This window comes from Scatophagus argus, chromosome 11, assembly GCF_020382885.2.
Source record: "Scatophagus argus isolate fScaArg1 chromosome 11, fScaArg1.pri, whole genome shotgun sequence".
In the NCBI taxonomy this organism is placed as follows: domain Eukaryota; kingdom Metazoa; phylum Chordata; class Actinopteri; family Scatophagidae; genus Scatophagus; species Scatophagus argus.
In genome coordinates this window covers 12,459,849-12,484,594 of record NC_058503.1, presented here as the reverse complement: position 1 = coordinate 12,484,594, position 24,746 = coordinate 12,459,849, and the positions used below count along the sequence as shown (strand labels likewise).

Here is a 24,746-nt window from a genome sequence, read left to right as displayed (position 1 = left end):
TCAGTACTTCAGAGCTGACGGCCTCACATCAAACCGGTTTTGCTGATTTTCCCGAACTGGTCTCCAGTATCTTTACGTTATACGTCAAAACGGGAGATGCACGAGAGGCGGGTTTACTTTAAAAGGGGCCGTCTTAAATCCGAGATAACCATTCAAAACCAACAGAGGGAAAAAAAAAATCCCGTTTCCATCTCTTCACTTGACGAAGGCATTAGCCACTTACCAGCTGCCTACCCGCGAAGCAGTAACCCGAGGAGAAAGCCCCAAGATGGCCCCTATCTTCGTTAAGAATGTCTTAATCAGTGAAAGTGTTGACCCCCGGTGCAAGAAGATTCTGGAGGAAAATGGCATCCGAGTCACGGAAAAACAGAATATGAAAAAGGAAGAATTAATCGCGGAGATTAAGGTAGGGCTGGCACACTGTGGGTGTGTTACATAATTGCTTTCACGTGCACCTGGGATCGTTTTCTCTTTTCTGCTCAGCATGCAGGAGTTTTTGCAGTTATTTTCCCCCCAAGTTTAGCCGCTTTAGCCTGCATCATCTTTAAGAAAGCTCGTATGACTGGGCGCCTCGTTTGTCTTTAAAAGCAGCACTTGTGTTTATTTTTTAAACCAGTTTAAACGCCGGGTGCGTGCACTTTGATTTTGGGCTCTGTGCCTCTCTGGTCTGACACGTATTTGCCGGGTTAAGGTGTGAGAGTTGTTAAGCTAGCACCGCCCATTGAGAAGCTGATGCAACTCGCCCCTCTCTTTGCCAGTTCACTCCATCAGTTTGTCTGAGAGCCACATGGACCACACTGGCTCTTTATGATAACCAACCAAATGCGGAGGTCATGCGTCTAACGGGGACAAATATTTGCCTTTGAGCAAATTAGATTTGGCTGATTAGAAGCAGTGCAGTGGCACTCAATCATAGCGGATGGACTGAAGTGTTTAGCAGTAAGGGATGGACTAACACAATGTCAGGCTCAAGTACATTTTATGTCTGAAAGATCTGCAAAGTAAAGCTTATTGCAGTTATTTTGACAGTCACACTATTCATGTGAATGGTCATTTTTTTGCATTTCACAGACAAGAGCGTTCTTTAATGTGTGGAGTATATAATCTGTATCCTGGGGTTTCTGTGTTGCATAATTATTTGTAATGTGACACATTTTACTGTCTTTCTTATCAAAAAAATTGTACTTTCTGCATTTTCAATATTGCTCTCAGCCACATTGTGAATTTGATAATACTGACCGTTTCTTCAGCCCTGGTAGATTCAGTCAACTACTGTAGACTACTATTTTGAGGTACTTTACATTTGTTCTTCTAGTGCTCCACTACATTTCAGAAGCAAATGTTATACTTATGGATTTGAGCACATCCACAATTGCTACCCTGCAGATGAAGTATAGAAAATAACTAAAATTAGCTTCAGCTTAACCCGCTCTACGTTCACCACATTATTGCATCAGTATAATCCTATTATATATTTTTCTTAAACGGGCTATTCTTCATAATGGGCACTGTTTCTCTTTGTACTTATATATTTTGATACTTGTATTTTTGTGCTTTTACTCAAGTAAAATGCAGCACAGTGTCTCTACATTGTAGTTTTGGCTTTTTTTTTTTTTTTTTTTTGTTTTTACTAAACTATCTGATGTGTACTTCTTCCACCTCTGGAAACCACACAGTGTGTGTCTGTTACCTTCATTTCAGACACACAGCAAGATCATTTGGAAAGATCGAGGTAAAAATTACACATTGTTGCCATTTAGTTCTGGTCCACTTCATTTTCGTTGGATTTTTAGAAATGAACAAAGAGGGATAAACATGAAGTCATATTTACAGACGGGTTTTGATTACTGCACTTTATGAGTTTATTTATCTTCTCTTGTGTCCAGAAAGATCTCATGAAAAAGTAGCTTATGCTATTATGTGCCTTTTTAGTCAAGGCTACAGCTGGACCTCATGTAGGTTTTCATATGGTATGACATAATAATTCCAGAGGATACATGCCTTTTATTGGTATAACCAAACACATTAGGTGTGAAAGCACCCCAACGTCAGAGACCCAAATAGCTTTAACCCTGTACTACGGTATGTACACAGGAACTGCAAAATTCAAAGCATTGAAACACAAAGCTCCTCTGAAGGTGAGATAATTATCATCAATTTTAAGGCCCTTATACTGTGAGTTTATTTTATGCTGCAGTGGTAAAGAAAAATGCTGAGGTGCCACAAAGCAACACAGTGATTATGGGGGCAATGGGACCACTTTGCATGGTCAGTAGATTAACAACAGATATAAATATGTGCTCTTCTCTCCATCCTAGGACTATGATGGTCTTGTGGTTAGATCTGCAACAAAGGTAACAGCTGATGTTATCAATGCTGCTAATAATCTCAAAATCATCGGGAGAGCCGGGACTGGTGTGGACAACGTGGATGTTGATGCTGCCACCACAAAGGGTATTATTGTCATGAAGTAAGTCTCCAGTCTGGTAGCCAGCATTGGTTTCATTTTAACATACTGTTCATTAACCGGAGACTGTTTTCTCCAGCACGCCAAGTGGTAACACGATCAGTGCCGCTGAACTGACATGTGCCCTGCTGATGAGCCTCTCAAGGCAAGATGAGTCATGTTTTGTTACGAGCTATTGTCTTTTGAATGCTGCTTAAGTAGTATTAACAAATGGCACGATTATACCATTCTGTTTTCAGAAATGTGCCTCAAGCTGCAATGTCGATGAAGCAAGGCAACTGGGATCGTAAAAAGGTGAGCAGAGATTGTAGTTTGCCCCTATGCTGCCTGATGGACTGTGTTTGCAGTTGGCACACAAAGCAGTTACTCTTGCATGGTCGGCTCCATTGTTCAGCCAGTCGTCAATAATCAGATGGGACACTTGGATCTGTGCAGGTTTGGATTTCGTACACAGGGTCATTGTTTTGTTTCTGATTTTACAGTTCATGGGTACAGAGCTGTATGGCAAGGTACTCGGAATAGTTGGACTGGGAAGAATAGGAAAGGAAGTCGCTTCAAGAATGCAGTCATTTGGCATGAGGGTAAGTGAAGACATTAGAAATGAAGAGACTGTGCTTACATTTCTCAGGGGTTTAATTCCATGTTAATTATTAGATGAAATAAACAAAGATGACTTTTGTTTTTTCTCTTGTTTTTCTAGACTATCGGCTACGATCCAATCACTCCTCCCGAGGTATCAGCCAGCTGGGGGGTGGAGCAGATGTCTCTGGAGCAGCTTTGGCCCCAGTGTGACTACATTACTGTCCACACTCCTCTATTGCCCTCTACTGCCGGTGAGCTTTACTAAGGAGATTACTTAAGATTATATAGCCATTACAAATAGTAAATTGTTGAATTTCTTTTTCATTTTCATATTTTTTCCCCCCAAGGTTTGCTCAATGATGAGTCATTTGCAAAATGCAAGAAAGGAGTGAAGGTTGTGAACTGTGCGCGAGGGGGCATCATCGATGAGGCTGCCCTCCTCAGAGCTTTGGAGTCTGGACAGTGTGGAGGAGCAGGGCTTGATGTGTTTGTTGAGGTATTACTATTGGGGCACGCCCGGCACAAATAATCTGTCATTTTCATTGTTTTTCAAATTTCGTAAGCACCGATTAATAAATATTAACAAAAGAGATCCAATGGTCTTCATCTTACTTCCTGTTTATGTTTGGCTGCAGGAACCTCCAAAGGACCGCTCCTTGGTGGACCATCCTAATGTCATCAGCTGTCCTCACCTGGGAGCCAGTACGAAGGAGGCTCAGGCTCGCTGTGGAGAGGACATTGCTGTGCAGATTGTGGACATGGTGAAGGGCAATAAGCTGATTGGAGCAGTAAGTTCTGCTCAGTGGTCTTATTGCTTTAAAACAAAATACTCTGTAATCTTTGAGTTTTGTTGTTGTTGCAAAGCACATTAAAGGGGCACTTGAGGAATTTAATAGTGAACCTACAATTAAGTTCTTGGAGTACAAGCCACAGAGAACTGTTTTCACAGGCTGAGGTGTCGAGTCAAGTCATCTTCATGTTTAAAAGTGTTCAAACTAAAGCATGAATTCTAAATTCTAAATCAAAGGCGTGTAAGAGAGCCTCAAAATGCAATAGATAAGGCATGTGACAATGCCAGTCACGTTTGTTTTAGTGCTGTCATGCCATACTTGTGGTTATATGATCAAACTTGTTAGCATTGTAAAGTCAACAAAACAAATGTGAAATGGAAAATGTTTATGTACTGGATGGTGATGGAGGCTGAAATTGAAGAACTTCAGAGAAGGGACTCACAATGTCTGGAATTTGGATTCACATCTCATTCGGTTCTTCTCCCTTCTGTAGGTGAATGCACCAGTTTTGGCGAGCACATTTTCCCAGGAATCCCACCAACTAATCAAGCTTGGAGAAGCTGTTGGAGCTGTGCTGCAGTCTTGCACTACTACTAAGAAACCTTACAGCCAAGTTCAAATCACTACCCAAGGTAAAACTGAAGCTCTGGCCTGTTTTGTGTAACCAGAGACCTGAAGTCGAGCATCATATGGGAAGATGGGGTTGGAATGGTGGGTTTTTGGCCCTCTAGTGGTTGTTTGTGAAACAGGTGCTTTGTTAAATAGAAGCTGGGCAACAGTACATCATATCAAATTATTAACAATATCTGAGTTTTATTTAAGGTTAAGGGATAGTTGTCCTGTACTGTGTCTGCTCTATGATAGACTACAATGCTGCAGAAAATAAATTAGAAAAATAAATTTTAAAAAGGACATACCGGTACACTTTCTGCCTTTAACAGTTTTTCTGAAACAGTTTTGATTCAAAATGTTTTACTTCCTGTTAGTGGCAGTTAACATTATGTTTCTTTTATTCAAACCAGGTGACTGCATGAAGTCGTCCACTGGTTACATGACTTCATCAGTGCTGGTCGGACTGCTGAATCATGAATCTGGTTGTTGCTCCAACCTCATCAATGTACTGAGCCTTGCCAAGGAGTCTGGAATCTCGGTACAACAACAAGTCATTCCCACAAACAACGCATGACAAGAACATGTGTGCCTCTTTCAGATAATAATCCCTTCATACGTGTGAAATGACTCCTCAGGTAAACCAGTCCCACTGTGCGACTGACGGGGCAGCCAGTGGTGTGTGTAAGGTGGAGATCGTGGCCGGTGGCTGCAGTTACAAAGCCAGTGGTTCGCTTCAAGGCGGCGCACCAGTCCTACTGGAGCTGAGCGACAGCGTGTTCAGACAGCCGGTCTGTCTCACCGGGAATCTGCTGTTCTTCAAGGCCTCCCCAGACCCTCAGCTCCTATCCTCAGTGGCTGGTAAGACACATTAAAGGGATGCAGTTTGGCTCGTTCAGGGGAAAGTCGATCCTACAGCAACGAAGTTGTTAGAACAAGGTCATAACTGACGGGTACATGCTCGATGGATCAGACATGAAAACGTATTAGTGATATTTCAACTGATGAAAGAAATTCAAGTCCGCTTTCAAGCCTCAGAATTTTCACACACTGTGCCAAGGAGCAATAACAGTCTCAGTAGACCTTTTTAGGGTTTGTAATTTGACATAATAGTGCATAAATAACATTTTGTATTCACTGAGCATGAAATAAGAATAAAGTTTTCACGATTGCTCAGTCTGCAAGGATGAAGAAGATGTCACAAAGTCATGTACCGTAATTTCCAGACTATTGAGCGCACCTGAATATAAGCCGCATCCATTAAATTAAAAAAGAAAAAAAATACTTGTACATATATAGGCCGCAATTGTCTATGAGCCGCAGGTGTCCACGTTGTCAGTCTCTCTTTTGTTGTCGCTCTCAATGTTACTTTTGTCTGGAGGCAAAATCCATAAATTAGCCGCATCATTGTTTAAGCCGCAGGGTTCAAAGTGTGTGAAAAAAGTAGCGGCTTATACTCCAGACATTACGGTAAGCCAGATCAAGAATATTGCACATTCATTTTCAGACAATACTACAAAAAGTTTAAAAATAAAAAAAAAATAATCTTGATCATCAGAGTTTCAGATCTTCATGTCTGAAGCAAAATTCATAAATCTCTGAGTGTCATCTTCTGTACAATACTGGAGAAATCAGGAGAAATACTTGTTAAATAATCCACCTTCCCTTCTTTGCCAGCCTTTTGAGACAAAGTCAGCAAGTTTAAACTCAGAATTCAGTTATCCCTCTTTATGACCATCCATACACCAGAATATTCGTCAAGCCATGCAATGGAAAGCTGATGCTGTCGGAAGAATATGTAATATTTAATTAAATAAAGCTTCAGTGAGGACCAGGCAGTTCCAGTGAATTGTATGTGATGTCATCAGAGTGTGAGGACAAACTGTATCTCACCTCAAAGCAATAGAGGGGCAGATATCAGCATTTGTTAGGGTACAAGTGGTCAGTGGCAAACCGGTTTGCAGCCACTGTTGCTCTCAGCAGGGCAAAAGCTGGACACCAGATTTTTTTTTTCCCACTGTTTTTCTTTGTGTGCTTTCTGTTTGGATGAGAGGTGACCTATTGTCTCTTTTAGGACTGCTGGCCACAGAGGGGGTGGAGATCGAGTCTTTCAGTGCTCCTGCAGACCGCACTGGGGATCTGTGGTACTGCGTGGGGGTGTCCTCTCTGCTGAGAGACCTCAGCGCCTTGAAGCCTTTGGTGAAGGAGGCAGCACAGCTCGCCATTTAGACGACAGCAGCCGCCAAACGCTCATCTGAAAATCTAAACATTCTCAAAGAGTGTCTGACATAACTGATCGGTCTTGGTCCTTAGCGTTTACAACTAACAACTTGTTTAGAAGTTGAACACTTGCAGTTTAAAACTTGCGTTTTGATAACATTCCAGTGTTTAGATGCTTTACGTGCACTTTGTTGAAGTAAAACTGAATGAAATGTTTTCACTGTCCTGTGCTGTTCAGTTTGTTGTTTTAAAGACCTAAAATAAAGTACACTTAACAAAAACACTAAAAACAATTTTAAAATACTGATAGTTCAGTGTTTTTGTTCAGTGATCTCGAGACTTTTTTGAACTGCTTAAATTTTAAGGCCAGATGTTCCCTACAGTTTAATGCCGTCCAATACATTATTTACATGCAGCCCTGTGTTTATATTTCAGACAATACTTAGTAATGTAGATTACATTGTACAGGGGAACATAATACCTCATACCTCTTAGACAGGTGGGAACTGTGCAGATTTTTCATGCAGAACAAGCTCTTAAAATATGACGCAGCTGCAGTAAAAATACCCTGCACTATGAAGTACTGAGACATAATGCAACTCAGACCACCAACAGCAACAGCTTACAAACTGCGCAAATGTACCCCTCGGAAGTGGGCTGATGACTATTCTTTAACATTTAAATGCATATCACGAACACCAGAGTCTAGTTTTCACTGTGACTGCACAATGCTGACTGGTAAAGGATTTGAGAGACCAGTTTCCATCAGTGTTTTATGCATTTAAATCCAAGTATTTAAAGACTACTTTTCTGCGCAGACCAGCTCACTCACAGTCATATCTTTGAGATTTTGAGCAGGGATGAATATTGTGCACTGTGCTGTTAATCCATGTTAGGATTAGGTAAAGCCTTGGCCACACTGAAACTGGGTTCAAAATGCCATGGCAACGACAAGAATGGGGGCGATAAAACACTTGAGTAGTGAGCAGCGCAGCGGCTTCTTGTGCCGTACCGGCGAAGGCGATGCTCTTTCGCAGAAAATATGTGTTGTGTGAGAGGTGCCTCCCCGCCTGTTGGGTTCAACTAATGCGCATCACGAGACTTTGTGGATGGAGGGTTATATTTAGCCCCTGGGAGAAAAATCCTCTGAATGACTGGCTTGGTTTTTGTCAAGGACCTGCTGGTGGACACTTGAGCGTGCTGCAGCAGAGGGTGGACGAAGAAGACGAGGAGGAGGAGGAGGAGGGGGGATGGCCGCTGTGCATAAATACCAAAATAGGACAGGGTTGAGTTCGACCGTCCTGCATGAGCTAAATTGAGGTTCATGTGTTTTGGGAGAGGAGCGTTCAAAGAGAGGACACTGTGGAGTGTCGGTGTCGGTCAGCACGGTGCATTCATGGAAACAGGATGAGAGGTAAGCCTGTGCTTTCTCTGGTTGACTGTCGCCTCCTGTTCTCGAATTGAGTAGTAAATGAGGGTCGAAGCGTAACGGTGCAGTTTATTATAAACGGGAACCACAGTTTTGCTCTGATTTTCTCTCCAGCACGGGGTGTAACTGGACTCGTTTCCATGCATTTCCTCTAGGTAACATGTCGCATGAGCAGGCCGAAATCTACACATACGACTTCTGTGATGGTGACCATGCAGCAGAGGTCCTGGATGCTCTTAGGCATTTCTACATCAGTGGTCTGTTTGCCGACGTTACCCTGCAGTGTGGCGAGTCCGGACAGGTGTTTCACTGCCACAAGGCGCTGCTGTCGGCCCGCAGCTCTTATTTCAAAGTCATGTTCACAGCGGATATGAGGGAGAGGTCAAACAGCGTCATCAAACTGAACGGGGTGGACTGTGCTGTCCTGGGTGCTCTGGTGGACTATGTGTACACGGCTCAGGTGCGCATCACCGAGAGCAGCGTGCAGAGCCTGCTGGAGGCTGCAGACCTCCTGCAGTTTGTTTCTGTGAAGCAGGCCTGTGAGGAGTTTCTCATTCGCCTCCTGGATGTGGACAACTGCCTGGGGATGCACGCTTTCGCCCAGCTGCACCTGTGCCCCGGGCTGGAGAGGGAGGCCCGCAGAGTGATGCTGAGCAGGTTAACGGAGCTCATGCTGCAGGAGGAGTTCCTGGAGCTGGACCACGAGAAGATGAGATCCCTTTTGGCTGTGACCCTCGCTGTGCAGAGGGATGAGGTGTTGATAGATGCCATAGCCAAATGGGTCACACATGACTTGGATAATCGTATTCAGCATGCTGCAGAGTTGCTGCACTTCATCCATATGGACCTGGATGAGATTTACTTCAAGGCTACCGTGGAGGCGCACAGACAATGCTTGTTGAAAAGAGAAGGCAAATTTAAATCTCTGATCATTCAGGCTTTAAGGTCCAATGGCAAAGAGGTGTCTGCGAACAGAAAAATGTCTGCCAGCATGTACGTCATCGGTGGATACTACTGGCACCCTCTTTGTGAGGTTCACATATGGGACCCTGTCAGCAACACTTGGGTGCAAGGAAAAGATATGCCTGACCATGCAAGGGAGAGCTACAGCGTCAGTTTACTTGGAGCAAATATCTATGTGACTGGGGGTTACAGGACAAACACTGTTGAGGCTCTGGACACAGTGTCAGTTTATAACTGTGACTATGATGAATGGACAGAAGGTTGCTCCATGATCACAGCTAGATACTACCATTGCTCTGTGGCGTTGCATGGCTGCGTATATGCTATCGGAGGCTACAGGGGAGGAGCTCCAGAGCCGGAGACAGAATTTTATGATCCGTTGAAAAAGAAATGGTTCCCTGTGGCCAAAATGATCCAAGGTATGCAAAATATGAAGTGGAGTATATGCGCTGACGAACTGAAGAGGAAGAACAAACAGTACATTGATGTTTATAAATCGTTCTCCGTTCAGGGTCAGTTTGGTAGCTGTTCTCGAGCTCTCAGTCATGTCACCTGATTTTCATCATTAGATGTTATCATGAAAATGCAGATTTTTTTCTGAGCACCTTAAGGACTGATTGACCATGCTGACTTAAAAGCAGAGATTGACTCTCAGCCATCCATCTGCTGAAGGAAAGGAAGTTTTAGCTTCAGCTGCTGTTTAGAAGGTCAAGAACGAACTTTGAGCCTCAATGAATTAATGCTTTTCTGAAAACATTGAAATTCAGAGTTTATTCCTTGACCTTGGAAATGGTAGTCAAAAAAAATAATTAAAAAATCTTAACATGAGATTCTCTTAGTGGTCTTCTGTCTGAGCTAAGTTACCATTCACTTGTCGTAATGTCCTGAATGTAGTTAAAGCTGAACTGGGTAGGTGGAACTGAGTTCAAAGTAATGCATCTTTTCACATTTTTTTCACATTTTTTCAAACTCCGTGAAACAGTATTTTCATAGTGAAACATATAGTTATATGTGAAAACAGTTGCTTGTGGTGATGAGCCCACAGAAATATTATCCAACTTTGCTGTTGTGCTGTTCAGGCTTACAGAGCATCTTAGCATCTTTCAGCTCACTGGTTTGATTTGATGGCCCACAACTTTGTTGTTTTAGTTCATTTTCACTGCTGTCATCTTAGTGGAGAAAAAAAAAATCAACACCAAAAGGCAGGCAGACAAAGTTGGGTAGCTAGTGAGCCTAACATAGTGGAGAATTTAGCAGCTAAATAGCCAGATATTTTTTCTCAGGAGTTGGTGGAGAGCAAACCTGAACAAAGAGTCAATATTAAGCAATAATGTGTCAGTGTTGTGTTTATACAGCTTGTCGTGCTGCTGCCAAATGGTCATAAAATCAATAAATGCGGGTTTTTAGTCATTTACATTTATAGATGTGAGTGATTGATCAAATATTATCTTTAACCTCTGTTTCCTTTGAAGGTGTAGGAAATGCCACTGCCTGTGTAATGGGAGATAAAATCTATGTGAGCGGAGGTCACTATGGGTACAGAGGAAACTGCACCTATGAGAAAATCCAAGTCTACCGGCCGGATGTCAACGAGTGGAGCATCATTACAAAAAGTCCCCATCCAGGTACGAGAACAAAAAAAAAGAGACAAGAATTAAAATATGCTGAATACTGTAGTCTGATCTGAAATACTCTGTTTTCAGAGTACGGGCTGTGCTCTGTGTCTCTGGAGGACATGCTGTATTTGGTGGGCGGACAGACGACTATCGCAGACTGCTACAATGGAGACAAAGATGAATGGAGATCAATATCAGTGATGAAGGAGAGGAGGATGGAGTGTGGGGCTGTGGTAATAAATGGTTGTATTTATGTAACAGGGGGATACTCCTACTCAAAGGGGACTTATCTGCAGAGCATTGAGAAATATGACCCACAGTTGGACTCTTGGGAGATTGTGGGGACTCTGCCCGGCCCGGCCAGGTCACATGGATGTGTTTGTGTTTTCGGTGTTTAGTGTCAAACCCTTATCACAAATGTTGTCATTTTGTGCCAAATAGATCAATTGGTGAACTGTATTTTGTCAGTGTGTGCAAATGTAGGCTACACTATGACACAAGATGTTAAGTTAGCCTGTGTTGTGCGCCAGGTAATTGCCTTTAGACAGCTACACGTAGGCCAAACTGTGAACATAATGAAGAACAAGCAATTTCAGTTGAAACTCAGGGGCTTCACAATTAGCATTTAAGCTTATTTTAGGTATTTATGTTTTAATAGATTGAAAGGAAAGTCTGAAAAATGAAAGAAGATATTTTAGTATTAATCAGTCCATTTAATATATAAACACAGAATCCACCTCAGACTACTGATGCACTATAGGGCACTCCAAGGCTGCTACTTGATTGAATAAATCACTGCTCTAATAATGTGATCTCTGCCTGAATTAATGAGTGAAGTCCAAATGGTGCACATTGGACAATCCTTATGTAAACAGTGACACTAAAGCGGTCACATAAAGTTCATCATGTTGGTTTTAGTGTAAAGGCAAGGCAACTTTCAACAACAGAGCCATTAAAAGGCTTATTGTTAGACTTCAGAAGTTATTAATTTGATATATTAAGGTGCTATCCAATATGTATGAGTTTGATTTAATAAGAATAAAAAAGAGACCATATAAATTGACTAAAAGGAATCTAATATCACAGGTGTGCTCGTTCTACACTGAATTTAAGTTGCTCTGCCACAAGGTGTTCATCTCCCCAAAGCAAATTCAGAAAAAAACGCCACTGCACGAGTTAAAATAACAAAATAATGACCTGCATTTTTTATTCATTTATTTATTTGCTTTTTAGCGAATAGACTTGGCCAAAGCACAAAGTATATGGCAGCAATAACCTCTCAATGTACACGCACACAGGAAAAACCTAAATTAAAAATAAGCCCACTTAAAACCTGATAAAAACAAACTAAATATATACATTTTAAAAAGAAAATTTGTAGAAGTTGTAAAATGGTAGAATTGCTAGATCGTAAATGGCAGATCATATCACTATCAGCACTATCTGCTGCCCTGCAGTTAGATTAAAACACAGCGACACCCTGGGGCTGGCTGTGACCTCCATCTCACACACAGCCGTCCTCATGTGGACACTGTAGCTGCTCAGACTCTAACTGTCTCGCGTTGAGACCAACTCTTTTTGGTCCTCGGGTTACTCCGTAGCACGCAGTTCCACACTACAACGTGCGAGGAGCAACAAAGTGTGGACTTCTGGTTTGAATAGCTAAAAGTGCTGCTAGCAACGACTCAATAAATCGTAAGTATGACTTTTCAGGGTGGTGTGAAGGGGCTTTTATGGTTTATCCAAATATGACCTATAATTAACTAAGAAATATTCTGCAGGTTTTAAAAGGAACAGAGCAGACATTCGCGTCTAGCATGTTTGAACAGCATGCTTTTGCTAGAATGGAGTTACGTAGAGTGTTACTAGATCATCAAACATTACGAGCAAAAATAATTTATGGTTAACTAATATCACACTGAATAAAATGTGTCCTGTCAGTGTGACTTGGCTCAATGAGCTACATGACTTGACAGTTAGTGTATGGACAAACAGCTGCGGCATCTAAGCTTATGCTAGCTTGTTAGCTAACAAGCTAGCAGCATGTTAGCAGAATTTATGAAAATTGTTTCATTTTCATATTTTGTTAATTTTGAATTGGCTTCTTAAATTGCTCAGGTATACTGCCCTGCAGATAATCTGCAAATATGTTGAAAATATCCACACAGCTGAGTCTTCTCCAGTATATTGGAGGTAAAAGAACGGCCAGTTTTTAAGATTTCATTAATTTAAACTACATTGGATGCTGCCAGGGTTGGGACACTTTTCTTAAACCGTGGACAAACAATTAAAAGAATAAAGTCAAGTGGATTCTTTTAAGTTTGTTTAAATTACAATTGTTCGTTGATGGAATGTAATAAAGTAAAATTTAAGTTTTGGCTTGCTTCTATTCTACTACATGTTGGTATCAGAATCAGAATCAGAAAAGACTTTATTGCCATGTAAGTGAAGAGGTTTCACATTACTAGGAATTTGTCTTGGTGATTGGTGCATACATAGAACATAACAGTAACATATAATTGAAGAATAAAATAAAATAAAAAATAAAAATAAAATAGAGTAAGGTAACACAAAATAAAATAAGTGAAATAAATATTTTTCTGGAGGTAGTTCAAAAGTAAGGTAGTGCAGGGTGGAGTATAGTGCAAGTGGGTGAGGTAGACAGTGCAAATGAACAGCAGGTGGACAGGCAAATATTGTACTTTTTACTCCACTATATTTGTTCGATAACATAGTTACTAGTGACTACTAGTTTCCTCAGTTTTGATTACTTTACATTACATGACACGTAACCAATTAGACAATATAGTTAATGGGATATTGAGACCTCAGATGGGTGGCAGTAGACTGAGAGAAGATACTGCATCAGAGCAAAAGAAGTGCATTTTTAAATTTATTTATATATATTTTAAATTATTTTATCAACAGATAATAGATATACTTATATACATACTAATTACTACAGTGTTTTGAATTTTCATAAATGTGTCCTGTCCACTGAAGATTTGTTACAAGGAATTACAAGGAATTTTGTTTACCGTTTTTCTACACAGAACAATCATGGCAGAGAATCAAGTAGAGATGTCTCCACTTGAGATGAAAGTTGCACGACAAATAGAGGTAATCCTGATTTTTAATATTCACATTTGTATTTTGTAAAAGTCAGTTAAATTCATTTCTGAAAATGTGTCTCATTCCAACCTCCAGTACTACTTTGGGGATCACAATCTTCCGAGAGACAGGTTTCTCAAAGAACAACTCCAGCTTGATGATGGCTGGGTGACTTTAGAGACGATGCTTAAATTCAACAGGTTTGTTTATACTTTATCGCATTCTGATCAACTGCTGTGAAACAATTTTAATACTACTTTGTCTTCATCTCAGTCATTAATATGCTCATATCTATCCTTTGCATAAAATCAAATTAGATTCAAATCAGCTGGGAAGAAAATTTGGCAATCAAACTTTACAACTCATCAACCCAGCGTGGAGAGATGGAGGACTTACAATATCACTGACATTATTTACAGTTACTTAAAATAATTGTAAGTAATGTCTTACAATATCACTGACATAATCATGAAGAACATACTTGTTGGTCTACTTCAAATTTGCAATTTTACATACATACTATATGTACTATATCAGTGCCCATCGAGTCCCATGTTTTACCATCCTCTAGAAGGTTGTAGCTGACTTTTTGCACCATACATGTGCATGAGGATCTTAAAGTGAGAAAGATGAGGCCTTGAATTAACGGGACGGATCTGTAGTTGCTTGTGGGTTATGTTAGTGTTTACCTGCAATAACCCTACTGTTACTGTATTGTTTGGGTGGCTCTCTGCTATTCTCACTGCACCCTCAACCTTGAGTGTGTGAGAGTGAGTCCTAAGTGTTATCTCCACTAGACTATTGTAATAACTATCTGTTTCTGTTTTCTCATTAATAATTTTGAAAACAACGATGGTTGTTGCAGACCAAAATATATCATATCTCAGAAATGCAGGCTTTAAACACTTGCCAAATGATTGTGAACATTTCAAAGGCAGTGGCAAGATCAGGTACTGAGGTTTCTCAATAATAAGATAGTGACAATCAACTGAAAGCCGGTGTAGAGTTTTTAATTGGCTGATGGGAGGAGTCTGGAGGTTGTGTGACTGAGCAAGAAGAAAAAGATGGTGAGGACTATTCTTTGTGGACCCATTGTATGACTCATGACAAGCTTAGCAAGATTAGTGAATGTCCTCACCCTGACCCCTAATGTTCACTCGTGACCGGCAAGATTACCTTTAGCCACAACAGGCTCACAACATAAACAAAGAAGAACTTTGCTGAATCTGAGAGGTATTCATGTAGGGCCATTAGACTCGGAGACCCTCCTATTGAAAACTTGGCAAAATGCAGTGAGTTATGGAGACAGAAGTGGATGTGAGTCAGCTGTTTTATTTTCTAATCAAGCTTAATTGCCTGAAAGAGGACTGAAGTGGCAATTTAGTTGCCAGTGTGATTAGATTTTTTTTTTACCATTTACCCTTAAAAATTGAGTCCTGTAGATACTGAAATTCTTCACTGTGAGTGATTGTGGACATCTGAATGACATCTGTGCTATCTGAGACGGGCAAGACCCTTATTAAGACTTCAGATGCCAAGTAGTGTTTCCATCTTTATGCTGTGTCACTGCACTGAGATGAAGAATGCATGTTCATCATTAGTATTTACACGTGGTCTAACAACAGGATTAATATTGATTTTTTTTTTCTTCCCTTGTTGTTCAGAGTATTTGTTGAAACATTTGTAATTTTTTCCCAGACTGAAGTCTTTAACTACAGAAAGCAGCGTCATCGTTGCAGCTGTCCAGAAGTCAAAGACCGGCCTCTTGGAAATCAGTGAAGACAAGACTAAAGTCAGGAGGTCCCCAAACAAACCCTTACCTGAAGTGAACGATGAATACAAAGACGCTGTCAAACACAAATCTGTGTACATTGTAAGCATTTTGGTTGCCTGCACACTGATTCTCAATTCTTATTTGAAAGTATAAATTTACCTTTGTAGTTACATGATGTCAGTCAAGCCCATTTGTCATTATATTAGGTACACCCTGCTAAACCCAATGCAGTCTTATACAACAGCAAATCTTTTATGCATGTTCAATTTTTGGAGGATGCAATTTATGGTACTGAACAGAGCTGTTTTAGTTTTAGCCCATCCTCTTTGATATTTCCCATACAGTGGATTTAGCACTTATCTATAGCATTTACAACAAAGATATAACATTATAACCCTCATGAATTTAAGTTTAGCCCAGGACTGATGTATTAGAATGCATTAGTTTTAGCAGGAACACCTAAGACACTGACAAGTGTATGTTCTCATTATTTATAACTATAGATGAGTCTTTTTTTTTCTCCCTAGCAAACATATTGCAACACCCTGTATTTGTGCTAAATAATATAATATTTATATATAAATCTATAAAAAAATGCCATTACGCACATTTAGATTTTAATTTATTATCTTAAGTAGACTGTTATTCTTGTTTGACATTCTAATGTCACATTTCCTCATCTAGAAAGGTTTTCCTCTCGAAACCACCCTTGACGAGATTCAGGAGTGGCTGAATGGGAAAGGCACCATAGAAAACATTCAGATGAGGAGAAACCTGCAGAAGCAGTTCAAGGTATTTTGAATATATTTTAATTCCAGTTGTTTTTTCAGTGAATTTGGGGAGATTTTTTGAAGTTACTTCAATAAATTTCTTTACAGGGATCAGTGTTTATCTGTTTCGACACAGAGGAGTCCTCTAAGCAGTTCCTAGAACGTTCAGACATCAAATCATTCAAAGACAACGAGTTGCTTGTGTTATCAAGGTGAGCTGTACTGCTTCTTGTATGAAGATTTATCCTCAGTGTTTCACACAGTGACCTAAATGTTTTTTTGGAATCTGTTTAATTCATCCTGGACTGGAGAAACCTTTGAACATCTTTGTGTGTGTGTATATATATATATATATATATATATCAATCATGTCATTGCTGTTCTGCAGAGAAGATTACCATGCAAAGAAAGCAGAAGAGAGAAAACAGTTCAAAGCAGAGACAAAAGCAAAAGCTAAACAGTGAGTACACAAGCAGTACATTTCTGTCCTAAAAACACTTTGTTCATTTTATGAAAAATTACTGACCCCAAAAAATAATTATTCAGGGACAAAGAACAGCAGCAGAAACACGTAGAAGAGAAAGAAATGGTAAGATTCCCTAAGCGCTCTCAAGAATAGTTTCTCTCACTGAGAGGAGCTCTCGTCACAGTAATAATAATTAATGGTTGTTTATGTTGCAGGACCTGCTTTTGGACGAACAGACAGGTTGCTTGTTGAAGTTTTCAGGAGAGCTTGAAGACGTTTCAAGAGAGGACTTCCATGAATTGTTCTCTGGCCATGGAAAGATCAAGTGGGTTGATTTTACAAGAGGAGCCAAAGAGGTAAGTAAACTGTCCACCAATCACGCCTCACACCCTAAAGAGCTGCGATGTACTTAAACTTGTGCCTTTTGGCTTTTGAAAGGGCACCCTCCTTTTCGATGGGAACGCCAAGGAAGCGTTCGATAAGGCCAAAGAGGCAAACGGAGGAGAACTGAAAGTCAAGGACGGCAGTGTTACATGGCAGGTACTTGAGGGAGATGAGGAGAAAGAGGTACTGAAGAAGATTATCGAAGCTCAACAAGAGTCCTACAGCAGGTCCAAAGGCAGAGGTAAAATTTATTGCTGAACTAGCAGCTGATCAAAATGTATATGGAAATCATTAAACTATTTTAGACTATCAGGGCTTAACTTACTGTATTTAAGATTTAGTACTGATGCATCTTGTCACTGTTAAAAGGTGGCAGAGGAAGATCAGGTGGCAGAGGAAGAGGAGGCCGAAGGGGAAGAGGCGGAAGAGATCATGGTGCAACTCAGTACAAGGGCAAAAAGACAAAATTTGACAGTGATGATGAGGATGATGGTGAGTTCTCCATAATTTGGAGCTTCAGAATTTGGCTTGATAGCAAGATATTTATTGTTTACAAAGCTGTTAATTATGCTCTATCTACTTTGTGATTTTCCTCTAGCACCTGCAGCCCCAAAGAGAGAACTAGAAGAAGCTGATGGTCCTGCAGCAAAGGTTGCCAAAACTGAAAATGGATCTTAGTCACAAAATCACACCTAGATTTTTTTCTCTTTTTTTGAAAACATTTATTATAAACAGTAAAAATGCAGAGGCAGTTTGAGTCCATTCCAGTGAAAGCGTCAGGCGTTTGCGAATCGCAGGAAGTCCACCTGGATGTCAACCTAGAGAACAATTGACAAAGCTTGGCATCAGTTTTCAGCCTTTTAAGTCCCTGTATATTGTGCCTCTCACATTGTGTACTTTTTTTTCTTCTTAAGATGTCTTTGGTTTTATCATATTCTGCATAAATCTGCTCTTTGACAGTAATTTAATTTCACCTGGACAATAATTTGATTTTGCAAGACCTGTGACATCTAGAATCTGTCATTGTATTGTTTTTCCTTGTAGATTTCCTACATTGAGTGATAACATCACATGCTTTGCTATTTTTAAGTTTGTATATGTGAATAGCAAATAAAACATTTAAAACTAATTTGACAAGATCTATTTGACTGTTGTGTGAGTTTCTTCTGGAAAATATCTATTCCCTCCGACTGTAGCGAGATGCAGTGTATTAGCTTACCGATTTCTTTTTATGGAACTTGTAAGATGCTGGCAAGTCGTATCTTAGTTCTGTAAAGGGAGTACATAGTCAGCGTTCGAACATTTTAGTTGGCGAGAACTTGTACTGTATTGTTCTCACCTGCTATTACTTCCATCTTCACTCCCCAGTCATTAGCCTTCTTTTGTATGTGCTGTAATGAGATGAGATGAAGTGCACGTGAAGCATTTGTGCACACCAGAGATCTAAACATGACAAAGTCATGAGATTTGACCTGAATCTTAAGTGTTGTGGAATTGCAATAACAGCTTGAATGGGAAATTCTCAAATGTAACTAATAATCACCTCATCTCTGACCATGGGTTAGTTCTTTAACACCAAAATATTGTAAATGTGAGTTGCATAGATACTGAACTTGCCTCTCGTGTTGATGTTTTATGTAGTGAATACACTGCTGTCTTTGCCATCATCAAAGCTGCCCGTAGAAACTTCATGTCCATGCCTTGAATATAGAATAAAATGTAAAGTTATGTGTAACTTCATGGGCTCCACTTAAAGGGGCACTCCACCGTTTTTGTACACCAGATCAGTGAACATGTCACAAGGGAACTAATCAGCCTGTGGCAACCTGATAGCATCAGAAAGTGCTTTATAATGTCACATTCAGGTGGTATGGGAGTTATCCTGATGACCACTAGTTTACCACTTCTAAATATCTTCAATGTAAAAATTCAACATTGTGATTATGACATTGAAAGTCAAATTTGTCAGGAAGTGATGATATCTGACTTTGCAGAGGATAATACAAGAAAGCCTGAGCACAAAATACATTTGGATGTCCTGCTAAACTCACGTTTAATAGATACTGGTCAACATTTTCAGTGCAAATTATATTAACTAAAATAAAATACTCTGGAAACCCAATTCACCAAGGAAGACCAGGAGATGTGTAAAGTCCTTTTTTTAGCTGCATTCTGCAGTCATGCAATTACTCAAATTTGCCCAATGACATTGATGTTCAAAGGTTGTAAACATGGAAACATTAAATCACTGGAGTGCACGTATAAACTCACCCTGATTGTGTTTTGTCCCGAATGGTGGATTCATTATTACTGTATCAAACTTTTTGGCATAATCCTCTGCCTTTAGAGAACACAGGTCACATTGTACCAGATCCACGTTAGAAATCTCAAATTCCTCTACATTTCTTCTGAATATCTCCAGGGCGTCGTTGTCAATGTCGAAGCCGACACACAAACTGAAGAGGAGAAAGTGAATGAGGATGAAGGTCACATGATTGAAAACAATGCGATAAGGACGGACAATTACGCTCACCCTGCATCGAGCATCGCAGCCCCGATGCTGAGGACACCGCAGCCACATCCCAGATCAGCCACTAGTTTACCCTCGATGTCATCAAACGTATTCTGGATGGTATAAAGCATACATGCTGTGGGGAGGAAGGTAGTAGAAAGTTAATGAGAACAACGCGCGATTTCCAAAAAACTTCACTATGATCACACGTTGTCACCTCACCAGCAATATGGGGACTGGTTGGATATTGTTCAAGAAGGATTTTTGGCTCTTCAAATACATCTACTTGCTGTAGACAACTCTCTAACTCTTTTAGTTTCATTACTAACGGATGTGATGTTCTAAACCCGCGTTCCCCTGTGCGACAACCCCGAGAAGTTATTCCAAATAGTTATGTTCGGCCAAAATCGCTGTATTTGTTTTGAGCACGGCTGAGAACGACTTCCGCAAGACCGTGTGCATCAACCAAAACAATCCGACCGTGATTCCGGACAACGTGCTGGTAGTTCCTCCTGCGTTTCTTCACGTTTATTTTAATAACAATAATGAAAAAAGGCAAATAAGAATAAAATATGAACAAAATCACACAATAACAAATAAAAAGTGAAATTAAACATATGCAAATTAAAGTGTCTTATAAAAGTGTGAGAATTCCATTTAATTCCACAATTTAATCATAATTTAGTAAAGAAAAACCACACACATGAATGCTATGGACTTCTCCGCACAGCACTGTCTTGCACTGATGCACAAAGATAATAAATTTATGTCATCAGTTTTATGATGGTGGAAACTTCCGAACGAGGAATCAGTTACCTAGAAACGAGAAAACAAAACAGGACTTGTGAGTGTGTATGAACCGAGCTGGTTGAACAAGCTACACGCATTAGCCTTTGCTACATGTGATTAGATCAAATATTTAGATTGGACTTATTTTCACTCATTGTAGACGTTGTGAGTGTTGATTACGTTTTAAATATCCGTCAGTCACCAACCGCGTAACGGGTCACATCGCGAGAAAGCCCGAGAACATGGAAACAAGACAACAAAAATAAATTTGTGGACAACAAGCCAGAGTGCATGATGGCGGCGTCACTGCTGCGCCGGGACAAGAAAGCTACTGCCGCCCACTTGAAGGCAGACTTAAATCGGACTGACAATAGCTCCGGAGTCCGACAACTTCAGGAGCTGCTCGACGTTGTGCTAAATCCCGAAAAACCAGCGGCAGACACAGAAGCTCTTGACTGGTGTAAATGTCTAATTGCAGGAGGCGAAGCTTTCGAGGAGTTCTGCAAAACGGTCCGGTCCTATGACAACGCGACTCTGTGCGGCTTGGTTTGGACGGCTAATTTCGTGGCATATCGATGCCGGAGCTGTGGCATCTCCCCGTGCATGTCATTGTGTGCTGAATGTTTCAATAACGGAGACCACACGGGCCATGATTTCAACATGTTCAGAAGCCAGGCTGGTGGGGCCTGTGACTGTGGAGACAGTAATGTCATGCGAGAGACTGGGTAAGTCTAAGCTAGCTGCTAGCTAAGCTGGCTATGCTAACTGTCGGTATCAGTATTGTTTTGACAGGTCTTGGTGGGAAGTGAGATATTTTAACTAATAAAAATGATCGATTTGTGTAGTGGTTAACAGTTTCCAGATAAATTCTGTTTGAGGTATGCTTAGGAATTACTGTCAGTCAGCAATAATTTTAAATTACGGTGCTTCTGTCATCTGTTTAAAGGGAAACCCTTGGCTAAGCAGCTCTGCCCAGAGACTTAGCGAGCCTTGCTAATGACAGTAGTAGTTTTTGTACCAGCAGCTGTCATTTCTTTATAGATTAGCGGCATACGACTGCTTAAACATGGTCACGGCGCTCAGTTATGGTGATATAAGCGTGTTCTCAATTACTACCGAATTACAATGTAGTGCTAGCTATATTTTTAATTTAATTGCTCTAGGATGAATGTTTCTGTCCTGTATCTGAGTGTTCATCATGTATCTTCATTCTTGATGATGGTTTGGCCTCTCAGAAACCGTAATATACAATCATAGTTTATAAATAAGAAAACATATCTACTATTGAGTCAAAAGCTATACACAAGCTTTTGTCTCGGTTTTTATGTGATTAATTTGTAATAAAATATCGTGATATCAAATATTGTCATTGACAAGCGGCTTTATTTGCTGGTCCTAGTATTGCAGGGACATATATAAACAGGTCAGTTTTAGTATGTTTATTTGGAGTGTTGTTGCAGCTGATGGATTTGTCTCATTCATTTTAAGTATTGATGACTATAGTTTACACAGTGTGGAGATAAAATATACCTCCAGCATTTGAGCTCCCTGGAATTCTCACCTGATCTCAGCCATGTTTATCCTCAATGACACTCAACATTGAACTTGCATTTATAACATATTGCTTCTATTAAAAACAAGCAAAATTTGAAAAAAATAGTTTGTGAGAGGTCTCCAACAATGTTTGTTTTTTTTTTGACAGGTTTTGCAGACGGCATCGGTTGAGGACAGGGGAAAATGTCCCTTCAATACCTCGAGACCTTCTCTTGATGTCTGAGATGGTTCTTCCTCGCTTTATCCTGTGTATCATACAGTATCTGAGAGATGGATACATTGAACCAGGTGAGAACACTCATTATGCCATTATTCTCTTTCCAAAGATAATTTACTTTGACCCACTGGCCTTAAGCAAAAGCTGCGTCTTTGAAAAACCTCAGAAACCTACTGTTTACTGTCTACTATTTGTTTTCCATACTCTTTCATTTACTTTTATGTCAACATTTTATACATGACATGGATCTGTTGTGCAAGGCAGATACCCACGCTATTCAACTGTTTACATTCAAAATTGCATTGATAATGTACCGAGTCTGATGGCTTATATCTCTTATCTTGGTTTACCAGACACCTCAACTGAGAGAGATCTACAGAAAGTTCTGCAGCAGCTGGAGCCCCAGATCTCCTTCCTGGAGGAGCTCACAAAGATGGGTGGAGCAATGAGGACTGTACTGACAAAGATCTTGACCAATCAGCAAACATTCAAGGAGTTGAGCATGGGTAAATATGTGCACTAGAGTTTGTGTTAGGCTGTTATAGGTTTATAATGACAAAGCACTTTTCTTAGTTTTGGTTAATATTTTTTAAATGACTTAAGTAATGTTATTTTGTTGATGTTTCTTCATTGTCACCTGTTGCTCATACACTTCAATCACTTTCCACAGAGAAACAACGAATTCTGATTTATTTAAGCATCTGTGAAGATTTTCAAAACTTAAAATTAAATAAAAATGCACCTATTTGAAATCTAATTTTCACAGAGAAACCATAAAGTAATGGAAAGGAGAAATCCTTTTGGCTTGTGTTTTCATCCAATCCATTCAAATTACACAAGGAGCAGAATACCTGATCCAGATGTCCTCTACTTTAAATACAAGCACAATTGCTTGTGATCAAGTTTTATTCATATTTGACATTACTGTAATTGTTGTAAATTTTGTTTTGCTTCACTGTTGCAGGCCAAGAAGAGAATTTGTATGCTAAAAAGAACTATGACAAGTATTTGTCAGCCTTGAAGAATTCAGGTCTTGTGTCTGTGGAGGAGAAAGCCCAAGGTGCTACTGCTGATGTCGCTGCCGGTGCTGAAGGAGGCACAGGAGCAATGGTCCTATTGGGTAAGAAAACCATTACATATTATATGAAACATATTTTCATGAAATGTATTTTCATTAAACTTCCATCACACCACAATCCTGTGAACTTGTTGTAACCAATGTTTGGTTGACGTAACTTAACAGTTGGTTAAGATAAATAAACTTAATTGTCAAAGAGCACAGACCGCAAAATTTTCATTGTCGATTTATCAGTTGAACCACTTGACAATTAACTGATTAATCATTTTGTCTATAAATTCTCGAAGAAAATGGAAAAAAAATTCTCATCAAAATGCCCAGAGTGACGACTTCAGATTGCTTCTGTTATCCAACCAACAGTCCAAAACCAAAAGGCTTTGCTGTTTATAGATGACAAAGAAAAGCAGCAAATCCTTACATTTAACCAACAAATGTTTGACATTTTTGCTTGAAAAATGACTGAAATGATTAGTCAATTATCAAAATAGTTGGCAACTAATTTTCTTGTGACTGACTTATCAGTTAATTGAGAAATCGTTGCTGCTCTACCTCAGCACTTATTTGTAGAGCAATTAAATGTTGCCTTCAACATTAAGAAGGGATTAGAAAGTACTTTTAATCCATGTTGAATTCTGCTGTTTTGAAGAAATTGTCGGTTTTGCAAACTGACATCTCGGACATCATCTGCATGTGCTTGTCCAGTGGCTTAAGATGCTGCTCGTGACTACTTGTGTCAAATGTTTTTCTTGGTTTTCTTAGGAACCACTGCACCAGGGAGCCCAGATGAGTCAAATAAAGAAGTATGTGCCATCACACAATGAATACGTTACACATTTGAACCTTTTTCAAGTTAAATTTAGTTTAGAATCCAAAGAGTCTAAGTTGATTTGTATTCAGTTTATGTTTGGGATGATATATTTTTACTTGATACTTACGTAATTAAATGATTGAACATTTCCCCAAATGGTTATTGATTAATTATTTTTTTGCTCATTGCCATTTAATGTTTTGTTTAAAACCATATTGTTTTGGTTTCCCCCCAGGAGGACCAAGATGCAGGACAGTCTGTTGGTCAGAGGAAGAGGGTTAAGCTGAGCAGCAGTACCAAAGGTAAATGTAGAGAAAATGCAATGCACTACCATACATCACATGAACTGCCTGCCTTATTGTGTGCCTTTTCTGCCCTCAGACCCTTGTATTATTGAATCTCTGAAGCATAAGTGCTTTCTGGAGGAGTTGCTGTTTTGGACAATAAAATATGAGTTTCCTCAGAAGATGGTCACCTTCCTACTAAACATGTTGCCAGATCAAGATTACAAGGTATTATCTCTTCAGGGTTAATATTCATCTGCAAACAATGCGACAGATTCCTATCGCTTATAGATGCATGTCTGGTCTTTAGTTGTAATCTAGT

At 39.9% G+C, this 24,746-nt stretch overlaps 5 protein-coding genes across 6 annotated transcripts in view; 4 read left to right on the top strand and 1 right to left on the bottom strand.

Moving 5' to 3' along the window:
* Nucleotides 1-153: 153 nt before the first annotated feature.
* Nucleotides 154-6,962, top strand: phgdh (phosphoglycerate dehydrogenase). Its single transcript, XM_046404665.1, has 12 exons — nt 154-406; nt 2,319-2,470; nt 2,547-2,612; nt 2,707-2,761; nt 2,950-3,048; nt 3,168-3,300; nt 3,397-3,545; nt 3,685-3,837; nt 4,334-4,472; nt 4,863-4,990; nt 5,088-5,310; nt 6,524-6,962. Exons 1-12 carry the CDS (start codon nt 269-271, stop codon nt 6,676-6,678), a joined length of 1,590 nt encoding a protein of 529 aa, XP_046260621.1. The 5' UTR covers nt 154-268; the 3' UTR covers nt 6,679-6,962.
* Nucleotides 6,963-7,085: 123 nt separating this feature from the next.
* On the top strand, nt 7,086-11,591 carry klhl23 (kelch-like family member 23). Its single transcript, XM_046404664.1, has 4 exons — nt 7,086-8,083; nt 8,254-9,480; nt 10,534-10,686; nt 10,765-11,591. The coding sequence occupies exons 1-4, from the start codon at nt 8,077-8,079 to the stop codon at nt 11,073-11,075; spliced, it is 1,698 nt and encodes a 565-aa protein (XP_046260620.1). The 5' UTR covers nt 7,086-8,076; the 3' UTR covers nt 11,076-11,591.
* Nucleotides 11,592-12,190: 599 nt separating this feature from the next.
* ssb (small RNA binding exonuclease protection factor La) lies at nt 12,191-18,321 on the top strand. Its single transcript, XM_046403334.1, has 12 exons — nt 12,191-12,372; nt 13,731-13,797; nt 13,885-13,988; nt 15,487-15,661; nt 16,247-16,354; nt 16,441-16,544; nt 16,721-16,792; nt 16,879-16,921; nt 17,014-17,154; nt 17,237-17,423; nt 17,552-17,674; nt 17,781-18,321. The coding sequence occupies exons 2-12, from the start codon at nt 13,738-13,740 to the stop codon at nt 17,858-17,860; spliced, it is 1,197 nt and encodes a 398-aa protein (XP_046259290.1). The 5' UTR covers nt 12,191-12,372; nt 13,731-13,737; the 3' UTR covers nt 17,861-18,321.
* mettl5 (methyltransferase 5, N6-adenosine) lies at nt 17,880-20,202 on the bottom strand. The gene is made up of 7 exons (XM_046403335.1): nt 19,917-20,202; nt 19,716-19,830; nt 19,454-19,638; nt 18,800-18,882; nt 18,522-18,573; nt 18,402-18,451; nt 17,880-18,000 (listed from the first exon to the last, which is right to left on the bottom strand). The coding sequence occupies exons 1-7, from the start codon at nt 20,014-20,016 to the stop codon at nt 17,959-17,961; spliced, it is 627 nt and encodes a 208-aa protein (XP_046259291.1). The 5' UTR covers nt 20,017-20,202; the 3' UTR covers nt 17,880-17,958.
* A 339-nt stretch (nt 20,203-20,541) lies between these two features.
* The window catches only part of ubr3 (ubiquitin protein ligase E3 component n-recognin 3), a 37,295-nt gene continuing 33,090 nt past the window's right edge, over nt 20,542-24,746 (top strand). Inside the window, exons 1-7 of one of the 2 annotated variants that reach the window (XM_046403332.1) lie at nt 20,542-21,208; nt 22,186-22,325; nt 22,608-22,760; nt 23,219-23,374; nt 24,092-24,132; nt 24,376-24,442; nt 24,522-24,652. In XM_046403332.1, the coding sequence (XP_046259288.1) occupies nt 20,775-21,208; nt 22,186-22,325; nt 22,608-22,760; nt 23,219-23,374; nt 24,092-24,132; nt 24,376-24,442; nt 24,522-24,652 (1,122 nt within the window). In that variant the 5' untranslated portion in view covers nt 20,542-20,774. The remainder of the gene's footprint in view (nt 21,209-22,185; nt 22,326-22,607; nt 22,761-23,218; nt 23,375-24,091; nt 24,133-24,375; nt 24,443-24,521; nt 24,653-24,746) is intronic. The other variant, XM_046403333.1, reaches the window with a different exon arrangement.

Coding starts and splice junctions, on each gene's coding strand:
- phgdh (XM_046404665.1), top strand. CDS start 269: ATGGCCCCTATCTTCGTTAAGAATGTCTTAATCAGTGAAAGTGTTGAC. Junction 2,613..2,706: donor CTGCTGATGAGCCTCTCAAG/GCAAGATGAGTC, acceptor TTCTGTTTTCAG/AAATGTGCCTCAAGCTGCAA. Junction 3,049..3,167: donor TGCAGTCATTTGGCATGAGG/GTAAGTGAAGAC, acceptor TTGTTTTTCTAG/ACTATCGGCTACGATCCAAT.
- klhl23 (XM_046404664.1), top strand. Junction 9,481..10,533: donor TGTGGCCAAAATGATCCAAG/GTATGCAAAATA, acceptor TTTCCTTTGAAG/GTGTAGGAAATGCCACTGCC. Junction 10,687..10,764: donor TACAAAAAGTCCCCATCCAG/GTACGAGAACAA, acceptor CTCTGTTTTCAG/AGTACGGGCTGTGCTCTGTG.
- ssb (XM_046403334.1), top strand. CDS start 13,738: ATGGCAGAGAATCAAGTAGAGATGTCTCCACTTGAGATGAAAGTTGCA. Junction 16,793..16,878: donor ACAAAAGCAAAAGCTAAACA/GTGAGTACACAA, acceptor ATAATTATTCAG/GGACAAAGAACAGCAGCAGA. Junction 17,155..17,236: donor TTACAAGAGGAGCCAAAGAG/GTAAGTAAACTG, acceptor GGCTTTTGAAAG/GGCACCCTCCTTTTCGATGG.
- mettl5 (XM_046403335.1), bottom strand. CDS start 20,016: ATGAAACTAAAAGAGTTAGAGAGTTGTCTACAGCAAGTAGATGTATTT. Junction 19,831..19,916: donor AACCAGTCCCCATATTGCTG/GTGAGGTGACAA, acceptor TCCTCCCCACAG/CATGTATGCTTTATACCATC. Junction 18,452..18,521: donor GAAGATGGAAGTAATAGCAG/GTGAGAACAATA, acceptor CTCCCTTTACAG/AACTAAGATACGACTTGCCA.